General features: G+C 47.7%; 1 protein-coding gene across 5 annotated transcripts in view; it reads left to right on the top strand.

The window, feature by feature from the left end:
* Positions 1-16,297, top strand: part of LOC121461681 (kalirin) — a 463,010-nt gene extending 446,713 nt beyond the window's left edge. For all 5 annotated transcript variants that reach the window (XM_041672803.1, XM_041672804.1, XM_041672802.1 and 2 more), the window contains exon 34: positions 15,826-16,297. In XM_041672803.1, the coding sequence (XP_041528737.1) occupies positions 15,826-16,176 (351 nt within the window). In that variant the 3' untranslated portion in view covers positions 16,177-16,297. The remainder of the gene's footprint in view (positions 1-15,825) is intronic.
* Positions 16,298-18,351: the final 2,054 nt, after the last annotated feature.

Raw genomic sequence — 18,351 nt, 5'->3', positions numbered from 1 at the left:
AACTCTCTGAACCTCCACTTCCTACTTGGAAAGTGGAATATGATGAGAATTCCATGAAATTGTAGGCATGGAAACATTTTGTCAATCACTGTATTACTTTTCTACAACATGGTCAAAGCAGCTCATAGAAGGAAGAGTTTCTTTGGGTTTCCAGTTCTAGAGGGTTAGGATCCAGACATGGTAACAAGTGGCAGACATGGTGGCTGGAGCTGGAAGCTGAGAGTTTAGAGCTCACATCCGAAAGTGCAGGCAAGCATGACACAGAGAGCAAACTGGAAATGGTATAAGGTTTTTGAAACCTTCAAGCCTCACCTCCATCCCCTGGTGACATACTTCTTGCCCAAGATCACACCTCCTAACCCCACCCAAAGAGCACCAGCAACTGGGGACCAAATATTAACACACCCGAGACTCTGGAGGACATGGTCCTTCCAAGCACCGCAGCTACGGAGTGCACGGAACAGACGCTGCCTTCTCTGGGACCCTCCTCTGTAGCTGGGGAGCTCTGGCTGAGTTGAGGAGCACCTCCCAGCCAAAGCTTGGGCTCGCAGTTCAGATGCTGGCCCCTGTTGTCCAGGGTGAAGACATCATACAGGGGGTCACTCTTGGGCTCTCTACATGCAGCCATAGGACTCCTCTGGTGCCTTCTTAAAGAGAGTGGTGTTTGAGTCCGTAGTCTTCTGACCTATCTGAGAAGGAGAATAGGTAGTCAGCTTCCTCAGTGTCAGCGGCAGGCTGTGAAGAGCTGATTAGGCACATCCCCTCAAAACTTAGAGAACTGAGACAAGAAGCTTTTGTCTGGAACTTTCCGTAAGACAGAAATTTAGGACACTAGGCCAGTAGTTCTGGTGTGGGGTTTCTCTCGAGGGTGGTGGGGTAAAGATGGCAGCAGGGCTCCATCCCTGCAGGCTTGGGGTTCATTGCTCATTTACCAGGTTCTTGGCATTCGACTGTTCCTTTACACGTGGACTCAGCTGAGCTCTCAGAGTGTTCTTGTGGCATAGCAGCTGGCTTCCCTCACTGCAAGTAATACAAGAGAGCCCAGAGGCACTGAGTGCCCCCATCTTCCAGCCTCGGAGGTCCCATTTCTTCACAGCCACCATCTTCTCAGCAGGATCTGTTGCTGGGTGCAAATGGAGGCAGGGAGAAGAACACTACCAACCATAGGCTGGTTGTGCTGACTCATGCCTGTGGTCTCAGCATTGGGAGACTGAGACAGGGAGGCCCCAAGTTCAAGGCCAGTTTGAACTACATAGTAAGTTCAAGGCCATCCAGAGTTATAGAAATTCTATCTGAGAGAGAACAAGAACAAGAGAGAGAGAGAGAGAGAGAGAGAGAGAGAGAGAGAGAGAGAGAAGATCTGTTGTTGGGTACAATGAACCTATGAATGTATCTGGGAGCAGTACACCTTGGATGCTCTATTTTCTCTGCAAATAAGTTTCTATAACATAAACTTTTTAAAAGTTACTTGATTAAGGGTAATTCTCATTCAGAAATTATTTGTAGAAGGGAAATTAATTTTCGACGGCAGCATCTCAGGAGAATAGGAAAAATTGTAGCAGACAAAAGAATAAAATGAGAGAATGGGGTACTGGTCAAAAACCAAAGGGAAAACACAGACCCTGGGCGCTGGTTCTGACTTCTGTGACGGCTTTTTCTCTGCGGAAACACTGAATGAGCAGTCGCAGGTTTGAGGATGCAGTTCACAGAGTATGACCCAAATGTGGAGGACAAGTAGGAGTGACAGAGAAGCTGATACTGAATACCGCCCTTAAATGCTGCAGAATAGGTACCCAAGCTTATGGTTTCTATAACTTATATAACTTTATAAACTAAAAATGACAGCGAGCCAGCACTCGAGAGGCAGAGGCAGGAAAAGCTCTGTGAGTTGGAGGCTAGCCTGGTCTACAGAGCAAGTTCCAGGCCAGCCAGGGCTACATAGTAAGATTCTGTGGCCCCCGCCCAAAGAAGAAAAAGAAAACAATATAGTCTAGATATCTAAACTTCTGATAAATATCATGATGTGATAATGTCTTATAAACTTAATAAGTAGCATAACATACATGCTGTGTCTAAACACACAACAGACACTATTGTGTAGGTGCCTAATCTTCATTAGATATTGCCATGAAGCCTACAGTAACAGCGTGTCTTGTTGTTATGACTAGATACATTTGACAGATTTAAGGGACAAACAGCGTCATTCAGAGAGTATGGCCCATTGTGGCAGGGAAGGCATGGGAGAGTGGCTTTGGTGGCAGAAGAGTGTGACGGAGTTCCTCCTGTGGAGGCTGGCCCAGGAAACAGCTAGACTGGAGGTGGGTGCAGTCCTCAAATGCCCACCCTTAGTGACCTAGTCCCCACAAGTCTCAAAGGTCCCACAACCCCCAAAACCATGCTACCAGCTAGAGCCCAAGTACTCAGACATGAGCCTGTGGAGACATTCTAGATACAAACTGGAAGAGAGAATGGGCTTATGTTAGTGTCCCAACAGCACCAGGGATGTATGTGAGAGCACACAGGACAAGCAATTCTGCAGCCCTGGGTTTTGACAAGTGCTGCAACCCCACATCACACACGAGCATGGTGACCACACACACTCAGACACAAGAGTGCCCCTTTTTCTGTCTGCCCCTTTAGCGCTCATCCTTAACATTTGCTGACTCTGCCTGTTTCCCGTGTTTTCTGATGACTTCCACTCAATAGAATCTCCAGGTAGACAGAAGTGTTTGTCTGTGGTGCTGAATTCCATCTTCTATAGGAGAGCCTGGCACATAGCAAGTTTTTCATATCCTTGTGTTCGACAAATGTGTGAGATAGTTCATCTACTTGGAGTTTGGAAACTGAACCCAAGCCTGAAGGAACAAGACAGCTTGATAGGTAGGCACTGGGGACAAGGGTGCCCTAGGCAGAAAGGGTCTGGCCATTGTGTGCCTGGATCTGTAGATGGCAAGTTTCCAGGGTAAGAGTTAGGATCATAGGAGCAGGTGGGAGAGAGTATTGGAAAAGGTTGGCCTGTATGACGCCTGTGAGGGGTGGAGTCTGAACATTTTCCTTATGGCCTTGCTAGATCTCAGTGTATGTGATACTAGGCAGGGTCCTACACATACCTACATAGGCTGAAATCTGATGACTCAGTAATCCTATCTCTTCTTCCATGACAGATAAATGTTCACTTCTTACTTTTTTTTGAATAAAAAGGGTAAGACTGTAAATACTGGGGTTCCTTGTATCCTAACTTTTTGCTGGACAGCCTGAGGTTACTGTTAGGCCCTGGGAAATTTGGTGACCTTGGTGGCAGACATGTAGTAGTTTAATGCTGGGGGAATGAATCCTGATTTTCTTATGCTGTTTCTTTTTTTTCCACTGCTCTGCTGTATAGAACATCTTTCTTTTCTCAAACCACAACATTAAGGTTAAAAAGAAAAAAACAATGTGTGTAGCCACGATCCACATCTATGCAGAAGTATCAGGATTCCACACAGACACAAGAATATTTTGGATGAGACCCTCTGTCCCTGCCCTTTGCCAAAAGAGCAGCATCCCCTGAGCAGAGTTCCCTGCAGGGGCTGAGAGAGAAGGCAGAGCTGCACCTGCTCCAAAAGCTGCCCCATCCTTATCATGGACGAGTCATTCATCCCTGCTCATCCATACCATTAAGACAGGTTCAAGATCCGACCAAGGCTTGGGGCTTCATGCCCCTTGGTGCCACCTGCCCATCTTCTCACCCCAGTGGAGCTCCTTTGTTGTCCTGAGATCCAGTGTCCAACTCTGCCACAGTGGTGTCCATGGCAGACATGCTCTCTCTGGTTTGCCAGCTCTGGGCTTCATCGGGGCACTCCTTTTCTCACTGATCTGATCCCAGCGATATGCTACTGTTAGCCATCCCTGACTATGAGTTCCTTCTGCCTCCCAGATGCTGGAAGGAGGCCCAGCACATCCCCAAAGATGCAGTTCCCAGGTCTCCCATCTGGCACTCCTCCAGTTTCTGGCTTTCCCCCGAGGATATAAGAAAATCTGTTCCCCACCTACAAATGACCACTAGGAACTCCCCCCACAGTGGAGGTGCTCCCCAAACCCTCCCTGCGTGCCTTGTCATTCTGCCCAGGACATGTTTCAAGCAGAGGTGGCCCACTGTAGCCACCGCTCTTCAAAATCCAGGGGAAGCAGCACAGGGGGATAAAAAGAATAATAAAATATTTAAATAGTTTAAATCAAATTTTCTCTATCTTCTCTAAAATGATCTGTCGACTCTTAATCCACATTTGTTATAATTGGCTCATATTTAAGTGACTAAAATCCCCCATCTCTGGTTCTTAGGGATTTTGCTTTCTGATCTTATCCACTGCCAAAGCTGTTAAATCTGAAGTCTAGCCTTAATATTCTGCTGGGACCTACAGCTTAATTTTCTTCTGTAATATCTAACCACCACTACCATGGTCACCACCCAGTCCTGGCTGTCAGAAGGAAGCGGGGGCAGAATCCTATAGTGTTAGCCCTGGCTGCTCTGTGCCTCTGAGCTGCTTAACAGGGCCAGGGACTGGCCGGTCTGGGAAAACATCCATGCAGGAGACTGAGCCATCATACTATTCAGTGTGCCTTCACGTGGTTTCTGTACCATCTTTCAAGAAATAGCCCCCTAGTGAGTTGACACTAAATGTAGTGGTGCACACCTTTAATCCCAGCACTTTGGAGGCAGATGGATCTCTGTGAGTTTGAGGCCAGTCTGGTCTATCTAGTGAATTCTAGGTCAGCCAGGGGACAGGGCTTTATAGAGAAACCATGTCTTTACAAAAAAAAAAAAAAAAAAATCCGCCATACAATGATGCTTCAGTAACTAAGCCAGAAAGCAGAGTTCTTTATGTACATGCATGCACAAATCATCAAAATGTGGGGCATGCCCTATGTCTTATGTGTCAAAGTCTGGAAATGACTAAATTGGTTCATGTTGGGAAATCCCCCTGTTGGGATGTCCATCAAAGAATGTAAGAGATGTGAGGATATAGAAACTGTGACCTCCAGGAGTGAAGAGGAACAGGGACACCAGCTCAGCTGGAATGTTGCCCATCAACAAGTCTGGAGCCAGAAATTACCATAACATAGCTAAGACATTATCCAGGGACCGAGTGGAGAAAATATTTGGACGGGTGGAAACTGCACAAGTGGGGAGTATGAGGAAGGCCTGGAATGCCCGGATGCGCTCCCAGATGAGGGGCCACATGTAAAGCAGATGTATATTCCGTGATGAGTGGAGATGGTGCCCACCCCATAAAGAGGCACTTACAGAAGCAGTTTGGTGGGCAGAGAGGGCTAAGATTGGTGCAGGGCTGGCCAGCAGGCAGGAGAAAGAGTTTTGGTAATTCCCAGTGCTGTTAGACCCAGTATACGCATCTCAACTAGTTTGTTTGAAAGTATTTTGAGATTTGGGTGGGCAGGTGGTCAGTCCAGGATCAGCCGTAGCGGGACATGCGTGAAGGAGGAAGAGAGCAAAGCCTGGTGCACTGTGTGATGGACTGGGAAGCTGGGATTGGCACGCCCTGGGACAGTGATTAGACCCCACCACTTGTCCTGGCCTCTGGTTGCTCCTTTCCTAATTAAGAATCCCTTCCAGTGAGCAATGAGTGCCAGCCACACACCAGCTATGATACGCAGAGGCCTCCTTGTGGGGTTTTGCCTGGAGTGGAGGTGTACTTAGCTGGGCAGGAGGAATCTCTGCAGAACCTGGCTTCTGCTAAGCAGTGTGGTGGTTTCCTCTGCTAGATCCTAGCTGTTGCTGCTCTCTAGTGGCCAGCGATGCCTCTGCTCTTCTCCTGGAGAAGCAGGGTCTGAATAGAAAGGACACGGACATGGGGGGTTAGGTATGGAGGAGCTACCTTCTACATGCTTGCAGACTAGGGAGCAGCAGCCAACAGTTTCTGAACCATGTGAGATTGTAGACTTGATCAGGCGGAGTGGAGCAGGAAGTAAGACGGTGGCCTGAAAGGGTCATTAGGTGAGCCCACGTCTGAACAACTGAGGCTTGCTAACAGTTTGCACTGTGGAAACAGTCGCTTCTGGTCTTTGGCCTGGTCTCCTCTGAAGTTCAGCTTTTAAGTGTCCTACGACGGCAGACACTTTGCGGGACTGTCTGGAGGAACCACAGAAACTCACAGCTCCCACCCTTCTCTAACCTCAGGTTTCTCCCAGCCACTCCTGCCCTCTCCTCTGAAGGTCAGCTGGAGTTTTCACAGACTTCCCTCTATTCCTGCGGCAGGGAATTTCCTCCCACAGGGACAATCAGAGCCGCAGCGTGGACAGCCTCAGTCAAGCTCTAGGTTTGGTGGGAGCGGCCTCTATTTTGGCCAGACAAATGGGCGAAGGGTCTGCTTGCTTGCTCCTCCTGGCCTCATATCTGTTGGTCACTTGTGTGGGCTCTCCAGAAGCAAAGAACTGCAACGAGAACTGGGGAGGGACAGCTGCTGCCCATAACACCCAAACTAAAATCAGTGTCAGGTCTGTGTCCCCTGGGGAGGGGCAGAGATGAGGAAGTGACTGAACAGCTGGGCCGCTGGGCCGCGAGGGCACACACCTTTAATCCGAGGCCAGCTTGGTCTACAGCTTGAGTTCTAGAACAGCCAGGACTGTTACACAAAGAAACCCTGTCTCAAAAACAAACAAAAAACAAAACAAAAAGCAAACAGGAGGTACATATGAAAATAATAAATGAATCTTTTTCTGAAAGAGAAAAAAAAGCAAAAGTTTAAAAGACAGCAAATAGTAAGCACAGTAACTTTCTGTTGAACTCTGTAGACAAGGGACACAGGGACATGAGGGACTGCCGTACTTTGAAAATGCCTTTGGAATCCTTTACTGGGCCTGAAACCCTGGAAAGGGGATGACTCGCCCTCCGAATTTTGGAGGAATGCCCCATTCTGTGTTTTAATGTTGCTTTTGAAATCTACTGTCATTGAAACTCTTGATTTGTCATAGCTTATCTGATTCTTCATCCTCCTCAACCTCTCCAAGGGCTTTGAGAGTGGCCTTGTAGTAAATAGCTCCTACTGCTATGTTCTAGAATAGGGTTCTTAATTCTTCATATCAGCCTCTTAAAACATCATATCAGTTTAGCCATTCTTGCTTTTCAGTCCTGGGAAATTTTCTGTATGCTTTCTTTCCATTCTGTCTCTCTATAACTTGTGAAGTCTCTAATCTATTTTCTCTCATTGTTCCTGTTCTTGCTCTACCATATTGAGAAATATCCTTGGCCCTCAGAATCCTAGCACATTAGGCAGTGCTTCGGTTCAACCATGACAGCCTTAATTCCTAAGAGTTCTCTGGAGCTTTTGTGCCCTTTCTGTAGCAGCTTGCTCTGTTTTCATGAGTACACTACCCTCTTTGAGCTCTCCAAGAATAACGGTACTGTAGTGTATCCTGCTTGTAAGTGGCTTCACGTGAGTTCCAGGTCCTCATTATTTACCTGGTTTAGCTCCTCCTAGGCTTTTCTGAAGTCTGGTGGTCTGAGGAGTGTTCACATATATGAATGAGGTGCACCAGATGTTTTGTATAAGGAACAGGGCTATTGTCTGGCAGGTGTCATTGCAGTGTGCTCTGGTGGGGAGACTCTCCAGATGTCAGTATTTGAGTATCTAGAAGTCCCTTGGCTTCTCCGATGAATAATTGTCAAACCTTCCTAAAATGTTTCTGTTCGGCTACGAGTGTTCTGGGAGCTGTGAGGCGTGCATTGGTAGCCATTCCCCCTTCTGTATGCAGGCCTGCGTGAATTCCAACTTTCCAGAACAGAGTGGACAAGGTAGAGGGCAGAGCTAAGGATCTTTACAGCCTTTCAGCCTTCCTCCTGCCTCACCTCCATGTATGCACGCACACACATGTACACACACACACGCACGCACATGCACATACGTACAGTACTGCCTGGCTATTCTACTTCCTAAGCCTGTCACGGGACTGTGCTAAGCTAACTGACCGGCAGGAATTGTATCTCATCTCTCTGTTCTACCATGTCAAATACTTCCATGTGTCTACTTTCTGTCGTGCAAAAAGTAAATATTAATGAAAACAGTTGACTTCTCTTAGACATGGTCACCTACATGATCTCCTGTTCTCTTTGTTCCTATAGGTTATAACTTTCCTTGTATAATTCCTTGTATAATTTTTGTCAGGTTTAGAGGTTGGTAGACTTATAGCCATTTCAAAAAAGGTGAGATGATTTAAAAGTGAGGTAGGAATCTCAGGGCAGAAGGACTGTGGGGCTTAGGAGACAGTGATGGAACAGATAGGCAGCCAGTGAGAGAACACTCGGCACTATAGCCAGACTGTTTTGCTACACGTCAGGCGGCGATTCGTGAGACACACTCACGGATGTGCTCAGTGGGTGTTTATTGAGTACCCGCTACATGCCAGCCATCACTCTAGACCCGGGATATGGGCAAGTTTAAACGAAGACTTCTACTCCACTAGATTATATATCCTGATGCGGGCATAGGTGACAACACATTAATGAAGTGCTCAAGGTAACTAAGCAGAGCTGTGTTTCCACCATGAATACAGAACATATAGAATATAGAATACAGTCTATTATGGAATGCTAAATCTAAGGGCCCCAAGACTGGTTCCTCCTCCTAAGAATGAGGTATGAAGAAGGAAACGGAATTCAGGGTCACATACAAGGAGCCCCAGACCAGCTCTGAGGCCTCCTGATTCCCCTTCCCTTGTTCTTCCAACTATTAATTACTGTGCAGCCCATGAGACCTTCGAGACCATGGACTCTTAAGCCCTGTAGAAAGGAGATAAAAATGCTCCTTCCATTGCAATGTACCAGTGCCAGCGCACAGACAAAGCACATCCTGAGCCGTAGCCTCTTAATTGGACCTGGCAGTTCCCAGGGCTACCATGCAAATTGGAGAAATCCCAGGGCTGTGTGATAATGTTCCCAATTTGTAATATTGCTTCTCACAGTTGCTTCAGACGTTATAATCAACTCAAAATAAATTACATCTGTAAATTGTAAAATGCCTTAATTTCCAGAGTGCTCATCTGAGTTCCCCAGTGCCGCTGGCTCATGGGTTTAGAGGCGTTTTGAAGCCACCCTGTAGAGGCACCATCAGCCCTGTGGTGGTTTTCCAAAGCTTCCACGGTGGACCTACCCATCTGCTGCTCTTTCTTCTCCACGTAGCATGCCTTTCTGGGATAGCTGCAGGTTTCCCCCGGTTATATTTGTTGATTTGTTTTCAAGGTTGTTATTGTTGGTGTTCTTATTACTTTCATTATAAAGCAAACAGGTAGATTTGTTTTCAAGGTTGTTATTGTTGGTGTTCTTATTACTCTCATTATAAAGCAAACAGGTAGATGAGGAACACTGGACAGCACCGAGAGTGAGAAAGCAGGGAGGAAATTTCCCAGGGACTATGCTCAACAAAGCCAAGGTTAATGTTTTCATGTGTTCCTAGGAATAACGATATTCTTCACACAATTATATATGACTTGTTTCTTTGTTTGTACATTATGCAGGATACACAGCTTTGATGCTGTTCCAAAGCTTTGTAAGTAGCTGATGGCTGAGCCAGGTGTGCTGGTACGTGCCCTTAACTCCAGTACTAGGAGGCAGAGGCAGGCACTCTCTATGAGTTCAAGGCTAGCTTCGTCTACATAGAGAGCTTCAAGACAGCCAGGGATATACAGTGAGATGCTGTCTCATAAACAAACAAATAAACAAAACCCCCAAATTTATTTTTAGATGGAGATATGGCTCACCAATTAAGAGCACTTGTTCTTGCAGAGAACCTAGATTCAGTTCCCAGCATCTACAAGGTGATCCACAACCGTCCATAGCTCCAGTTCCAGAGTGCACACGTTACAAGAATGATGCAATAAAAACACTCACACACATAAAATAAATCTAAGAAAGCCTTTTTAGTTAAAATTTTAAAAATCTGGGCAGTGGTGGCACATGCCTTTAATCCCAGCACTTGGGAGGCAGAGGCAAGAGGATCTCTTTGAGTTCAAGGATAACTTAGTCTACAGAGTGAGTTCCAGGATAGCTAAGACTACACAAAGAAATCCTGTCTCAAAAAACTAACAAACAAACAAACAAATAAATAAATACATGCATACATACATAATCTAATGGCTGCCTGATTCATCACTCGCTACTAGATGGACCATAATGACTTAAACAGTCTTCTCCTCTTGGTGGATTCTTGCATTTTAGTTTTAAAGGGCTTTTCATGTTATTATTTAAAGTCTTTCTCTTTTGGAAGATTGCCAATACAGGTCTCTTCCTGCTTAAAGTCCAAGAGGTGCAGCGGCATGTCACTCCAGTGCCAGTCTCATCATGCGCCCTTGGAAGGGACTTGTCTTTGAGGCATTTTTGGTAGAGGCATTGCCTAATGAAATGCTTCTGTCCTCTGCTGATGGAATCCAGAGGTGCAACAGGAGACCTGACCTGGGAGGAAAAAACAAGGAAGTCTCTGGACAGGGGCTGGGTCTTCAATGCCCTTGATACCTCACCAGGTAGACAGGCTCCATCTCACACTTTCTCCCCACCTGGCCTTAGAGACGCTTGAGTAGCTGCCTGAGGGAGAGTTGGAGACACACAGAAGCACAGACCCTGTGGCCCTGACATGGCAACAGTAGGAAGCAAGGCAGAGCACTGCCCTGGCTCTCTGGTGCCACTGAGGGCCATGAGGAAATAACCGTGTTCACATTCCACAGAGTGGAGATGCTCGCTGGGGCAATTCAGCACGTCCTATCTGTTAAGAAGAGGCTTTGTTTTACCTCCCAATGCTAAGCAAGCAAAAATAGATCTAATGCAGTCATTTCTTTTTAATTTTTTTAAAACTTTATACAGCTTTACACCAAATTTACATTTCTAGTATCAACCATGTTTTACTCACTTATCCACCACCCAAACCAAAAAGCCCATGACAGAATTAGAACTAGAGAAACCCTTGGTTTTATGTCCTCATTCATAACTCATGGCCATTCCTTACACTAAGTCCCTCAGCCCGTTATTTGGGCCACCAAAGATGGCACCAAAGTGTCCCTGCATGGGGAAGCATCCTGGAAAGAAGGCCAGGCTGGAACTGGACAGGGAAGGTCCTAACAGGCAGCGTGTAGAGTGTGGAAGAAGCCATATCTATTTGGGAATAGTCAACAGGGGAAGAGATCTCACCAGAAATGTCCATCAGGGAGAGAATCGGGAAATGTGGGCAAGAGCTTAGGTGAGGCCTGGGCTCACAGCTGGCATTCTAAGGAAATCATCAAAATGTCAACATCAAAATGTCTTAGAAGAGGAGCTGGAGAGATGGTTCGGTGGTTAAGGCACTGGCTGCTCTTCCAGAGGACCTGGGTTTAATTCCCCAAACACCCCTGATGTTAACATTGTGGATGGAGAGAATGGGAGCAAGGGTAGAGAAAAAGCAAAAGCAGGGGCTCATCTTGAGAAGTCAGGCAGCATACGAAGGCAAAGAAGCGGAGCTCACATTTAAGTGGGTAGGAAAGACATCTCAGCAGGGCCTGTTTGTCTCTTAGCTTCTCTAAGAGAAGAGAGGGGCTGGTGATTGACTTGTCCTTTTGTGAAATCTGTGGACAAGCCACCAACTGCAGAAGGATGAACCGGTAGTTAAAGTGTGCACCGAACCATGAAACGGAGGAAGAGATTGGAGACTGGAGAGGGATGAAGCTATCTGTGCTCAAAAGTGGGTGCATGTCCAAGGAACTGACAAACAAAGCTAGCTGGGAAAATAAATCTGTGTGAAAGAAACAGAAGAGATTGGGATGGGGACCTCCGTGCTGCCACCTGGGCTGGGCTCTACCCTGGGAGGGGTTGAGTGAGCACAAGACAGAGCTAATGGGCATCAAGAAGCGGGTGGCTTTCACTGCAGAGTGTCCGCGTCTCCGTGGTTAATGAGTCAAAAGACAATTAGTGAAAGACAAGCTGCGTGCAGCGTCAGACACACCATGGGAAACAGGGCTGTCAGGGGAAAAGAAAACCAGAAAACACAAAGGGCCATCTCTGAAAAGAGACATGGAAAATGATGCCAAATGCAAGGAACATCCATTCTACAGACCTTAAAGGGAAAATGAGAAAACAAATATACCATGGAATACAGAATGAGAACCAAATAATTTGCCGAGGACAGCATTAGGATAGTCCTTAAGAGGCTATGGGATGAAAAGAAATTAAACAGAGATTCCACTTGTAACAATCTCTACAACATAAACATAGCCTGATTTGTACTCCTGAGACCAGAAATGTAGTTAGCTTCTGGAGAGAATGAGAGCTTTCCAGATATATTGTGTGGAGGGTCAGGAAGCAAGGCAGCAGAGAGAGTGGAGTGGGAGGCACAAGCCAATGCTGCTGGCACCGAAAGAGAAAGAATGTGAACCTGAGGCTCCCTGAGACTTCCTGGACCTATAACAGTGTGTCCTGCTGACACATAGGACCAAGCAGTCAGAGATGGGGAAGATGTGTCTAGACAGAGAAGTGTGTGTCAGAATGGGGGAGTGGCTCAGCAGGTCAAGGTTCTTGCCACACAGCCTGGCTTCAGTCCCCAGCAGGTGGAAGGAGAGAACCAGCTCCACTGAATGGTCCTCTGGCCTCCGTCCATACCATGCCCACGCAAACATGTCTAAGAAATAGGGCTGCGCTAGTGAGGGAAGCTGGTTTTATCGGTGAATGAGCTACATGCTCTGTGAGATTAACTTCCATTCGGTGAGTCGTCACAGTCAAGGAATCCTGAATCAAAACTGGAATCATGAATGAATCACATGTAAGGTCTGTAAAGGTCTTTTGTCTGCTCTGCTCTTAACCAGGACTCCTAAGCAGTTCTGCTTATGTGTGAGCTGGCATCCCCTGGGCAGCCTAACACCCCCCTGGTGCTCTGGGGAGAGATGCAAAGGGATGTGTGGGTCAGCTCTGCCCAGCACCACTTATGCCTTTGTCCCAGCCCCATTCCCTGGCAGACACCCTGCATTTCCATCCTTGCTGTAGGGTAAGACCTGATCTGGTAAATCTTTTTGATCAAGACGTAGAGGCGAGGAATGAATGGACATTCATCCTGTGTTTGAGTCACAATGGTTATCTTCGTCGGATCTACAGCTTACGTGTGGCTATCATTTAGGTGTGGGCTCTGAAGCAACTGCCTCTTGATTCTCACACTCTCCTGTTGTGTCTGAAGACGGGCAGCTTTTGAGAAACAACACTGCCTTTTCTGAGACACTGGATCTTGGTTTGGGGACTGAGTCTTCCTTGTGGTAGTTGGCTACAACGTTGTTTTGTTGTCCTAGTAAGGGTTCCCAATACTTCCAGCATGGTAGACCAGCACTCTACCACTGAGCAACATCTTCATCACTCAGTCTTGAACTGTGGACACATAGCCTGGCTCTTTATCCCCTCTCCCTTTCCCCCACCCTTGTAAAGCCTTCCCCACTCCCCTATCATGATTCATAACAGTAGCAAAATTACAGTTATGAAGTAGCAACAAAAATAATTGTATGGTTGGGAATCACCACAGCATGAGGAACTGTATTAAAGGGTCCCAGCGTTGAGAACACTGTTAAGAAGAATCCATCCAAGAATCAGTTTATTGGGCTGTAATCTGGAAATGAAAAAAAAAAAACTGAAGTCAGATATCAGGACTCAGTTTTGCTTCCATGATGTGGAGTCCAGTGCTCCAATACTTATGCAGAAAATTCTAATCCAGACCGCAGGGTGAGACTATCATAGTGTACTTCAAGGATCAGAGGCCCGGGTCACTACCACACTACAGCCAAGCATGGACACGTGCCAAAAAATAAGCATGCCCAGTGTCCCAAGGGTCAAAAGGAATGTGGGGTTCATACTAAAAATATGGGTTCAAGTTCAGCACGGTGTCTACAGAAAACCCTCCAGACAGTGTTTCTCAGTGTTCTAGAAACCATCTTTTTACAATCACAGCAGGAGGATGTCCCTGGCACAATACACATCGTTATATTCCAGCCCCAGCCAGCTCAGTTATAATCTGTGGTCAGGGCTCGGTGGAGGGAGGCACAGCCCAGGACTCCTAAGGTGACTGTCAGGCCTATGGTCTGGATGCCTTGGGGCTTCCACATGCTGGCCTGTGAGCTGCTGATGGCTCATGTACATACTGCCCACACCCTGATGTGAGCTTTTTATCTCCCACAACAGCCTTAGCTGTGTCTGGGAAGACAGCAGCAGGAAAGTAGGGGAAGGGGCTGTGTGCTGATGTAGTGGGACCAGGGAAGTTAAGTGGAGAAAATGAGCCAGTGACCATGACTTCTTTCTGTCCACCTCTACCCTCCAGACTTCCCTTCCTGGCCTGTGCTGGAAGTACCTCTCCTACCCATGAGATGTGTTCAGCACAGCCTCCCTGATGAACATGTGTGTGTGTGTGTGTGTGTGTGTGAGAGAGAGAGAGAGAGAGAGAGAGAGAGAGAGAGAGAGAGAGAGAACATGCTTATCTATGTGGAGGCCAGAGATCAGTGGTCAGGCATCGTCTTCCATAATTCTTCACCTAACTTGCTGAGACAGGGCTTGTGACTGAACTTAGGGTTTCCAGTTGGCTAGACCAGTTAGCCAAAACCCCTCAGGATTCTCTTGGCTCTGCCTCTTGGCTCTTGGTTCACACGAATGTATCACTTCAACTGGCTTCTTACACGCATGCTGGGCATCCAAACTCAGTGGTATAGCTGCTGCTACAGACAGTTCAGGTCCTCTGATCAGAGCTTCATAGACTGCAGCTGAATTCCTCAGGCGTGGTATGGGAATCCCCTCTGAATGAAGGGTTTGGAACGAGCCTTGGAGGATGGCAGCTGGCAGACTAAGCCTCTGCCTCATCCCTTCTGTTCCCTGTCTTTTTCACTGACAAAATGCAGCTGCTACGCCAAGCTGGAAGCTCTGAGCTATAATTCTGTGAGGCATGGTACAGACTTAAATGATCCTCATGGATCTGAGGCCAGAGGGATGGGAGGAGGGGGTGCAAACCCCTAGATGACCTCGGGGTGCAGCTAGTAGGGCCTGTGCCTGTCCCCAGGGTCTCTCCTTGTTCTATGCCTCTGCAGTAGGGAAACATAGGCCATCTAAGCACAGAGTTCATACTGTGTGCTCCTAAATAAGACACGGCCCCTCTTCTTCCTTTCCCATTCCCCTCCCTGACCCCCAGAGGCTGGACAAATGCCAGTGTGTCGTTGTAGCCTGTTTCAGGTTTATGGCTCCAGGAAGGGTTGAAGACGTGGGGTGTTATGTGGCTTAGAAAGAAGGGAGGTCATGTCCTGCGTTTGTCCCAAACGTCACCTAGGGTCCCATGAGAGTGGCTGAGAAACAAATGCCAGCACATCTGAGTCCAAGGGATGGCAGAGAGGCCTAGGATGGGGGATGGAGTAGAGCCCTTGGGAGGAAGAATGGGCTCACAGGGAAGGGGTTTGAAGGCACAGTTGGTAGGAAACTTGACAAAGAAGTAAAAGAAGGAACGCTAAGGAGGCAAGGAGTTAGAACGAAAGGCCTTGGCTCTGGCCAGGCTCCAGAGCGCCTCGGCTGAGCGGAGTGTCCAATAACAGTGTGCTAATTAGCTTTTTTTCCCTCTTTTCTTTTTCCTTCCTGTTTGTTCCCAACATTTTCCCACCTTCTTCCTGCCTTTTTCCACCCTCTCCCATCTTTTCTCCTTTCCTTTCTCCTCCCCTCTGCTCTCCCACACTCTTTGTCTTCTTCCCTCGTGCCCGTCTTCTCTCTCTCTCTCTCTCTCTCTCTCTCTCTCTCTCTCTCTCACACACACACACACACACACACACACACCCTTCACACCCCTTTCCCACCACCACCCACCAAAGCTCTCAGGAGGATGTGAGCTGACCGTGGTCCTCCAGGATTTCAGCGCAGGTCACAGCAGTGAGCTGAGCATCCAGGTGGGCCAGACGGTGGAGCTGCTGGAGCGACCGAGTGAGAGGCCCGGCTGGTGTCTGGTCCGGACCACAGAGCGGAGTCCCCCACAGGAAGGCCTGGTCCCCAGCAGCACCCTGTGCATCTCCCACTCACGCAGCAGCGTAGAGATGGACTGCTTCTTTCCCTTGGTAAAAGGTAGGACGGATGGAAGGGAGGGTGACCAGCTCAGGCTGAGCACCTCAGAATGGGCCTTGGAGTCCACTTTGATTGAGCTGGGTTTCTCTGAGATCTGGAGATAGAGGGGATATGTTAAAAGCTTGAGGAGAAAGTTAAGTGTGTCTGTGTGGCTTAGAGGAAACCATCCGACCTTTCCGAGTCCATCTATTCTTAAAAAATAAAGGTTGAACTGTTGACTACTGACCTCTGACCTCTCTCCCAGCCTTCCCTCTGCCCCACACTACACCCAGATTCGAGTCTGCACCCTGACAGGAGGACCAAACAACCCCAGCAACCAGCTATAGTGAAGTAGGACTTAGCCATTACCTCTGCCGCTCAGAATTCAAGGTCCCCTGTCACTTTTTTCCTTTGATACATTCAATGAATATATAGGACTTATTAGAATGACTTACAGGCAGTGGCCCAGTTAATCCAGCAATGGCTAGCTATGAACAGACAGTCCAAGAATCCATAGTTGTCAGTCCGCGAGGCTGGGTATCTCATCTGGTCTTCAGTAGATACTGGAATCCTGAAGAAGGAGGTTCTAATGCCAGTGAAGGAATAGACTTGATAGCAAGACAAGAGCAAGCAGGCAGAGAGTGAAACTTCCTTCTTCCATGGCCTTATACAAGCTTCTGGCAGAAGCTGGTTAGAGGTGGGTTTTCACCATCTCAAAAGATCTGGATTAAAGATGCGTCTTCCTACCTCAAAGATGCAGATTAGAAGTGGATCTCCCTACTTCAAATTGAGCAGATAACCCATCACAGGTGTGCCCTCCAGTTTGGGGGGTTAGTTAATTTTAGATAGAGCCACATTGACAACCAAGAAGAGCCACCACACACTTGTTACCCAGGCCTTGGTCTGTTTTCTGTGTACTCTGTGTTCCCTCTCTGTGCCTTTTATTTATTGGTGGCAGGGAGGCCAAACGCAGTGGCTCTCCAAGAGTGGTGGTCAGCAGGACAGTTTCTGCGTGCCCTGTAAACAGGTTAGCCGTGCAGATGCTCAGGCCCCATCCACCTGCTCAACAGATGACCACACCAGCTTGCCGTCCAGGCAGCTGATGCACCGTGGCCTCTGAGAACACAGGCTTCCAAAGTCAGTGTGACTTTGAACTCATGCATTTTACGCTGAGGAAACTGAGGCCCCGAGACTAGCAGCGAACCAAATCTTAGTCTGGAGCTGAGTGATATAAATGGTCAGATATTAGCCCAGGGACACCATCAACGCTTGAGGACCCAGGGAGGGCTGCCTGATAGGTGATAACTTTAAATGCTTGGAAACCTGCAAGTTTGGGAATTCCATCTGGGTATGCTGCCAAGCATGACTTACTGCTTCTGAACTCTAGATGGCGATAGTGGACTGCCATGTCTGGACCGCCCAGCTCTTCAAACTCAGGGGGTTTTCCGGATGTAATACAAATCAAATCCTAGATTCCTCTTACACACACACACTGCATCCTTCACCCTTGGTTTAACTGCCTCCTCCCCCTCCCCCTGATGACCTCGGAGTGATTGCCAGGAAGCTGTGTGGCATTTGTAATTGGAGCTTCCCAGTCCTTTGAAGAACCAGCCCCCACACCCCTCTGAAATTCTTGGTGTAAAAAACTCAGATACTTAAAAAATCAGGAACTTAGTGAATAGGTCTCTGTTTTGAGTTTGGTGGGGAAAAGTGGGGCCCATGGAGGATGGATTGTTGTGAGGGTAAAATGAAGGAGTAGGTTTGCACACGCACGCGCACACTCCAGGTCCTGACACATAGCACACCTCTGTAGTTGTAAGCTGCTGCTTTTGTTTTATTCTTCACCGATTGCCCAGCAGAGTGCCTATGACTCCCACAAATCCAGCCAGAGACCATAGAGTGCAGTCGCAGGATAAGGGAGAAAGGCTGGGGAAAGCTGGCTTTTCACAGATCCCAGGTATGGGTACTGTGACTAGGGGGGCCTAGACTTCCCCTTTCTGGTCTGTGGCTGGGCGATCTGCATTCTCTCATAGCTGGGACCACTACATGTGCAGATGGTTGGGATCAAACCAAAGATGGAGATTCAGAGGGTAACGACAGCCATCTAGAGGTGCAGGCATTCAGAGTGAAAATCCTTCTGGACAGATTAGGGGAGATACAGCTAACAGTAGGAGATAGGGACAGGCCTGAGAAAGAGGGGGAAGAAAGGAGAGAGACAAGCAAGCAGCTGCAGAACTTTTCCAGCTAACTGTAGTGATCAGAAGGGCTTCCAGAAGTGACCACCAGGCCATATCTCCCAT

This window comes from Microtus oregoni, unplaced genomic scaffold (assembly GCF_018167655.1).
Source record: "Microtus oregoni isolate MIOR12 unplaced genomic scaffold, Mior012 000023F_ref0000262, whole genome shotgun sequence".
Classification (NCBI taxonomy): domain Eukaryota; kingdom Metazoa; phylum Chordata; class Mammalia; order Rodentia; family Cricetidae; genus Microtus; species Microtus oregoni.
Note: the sequence above shows the minus strand (reverse complement) of the source record. Positions and strands in the feature narration are given on the sequence as shown.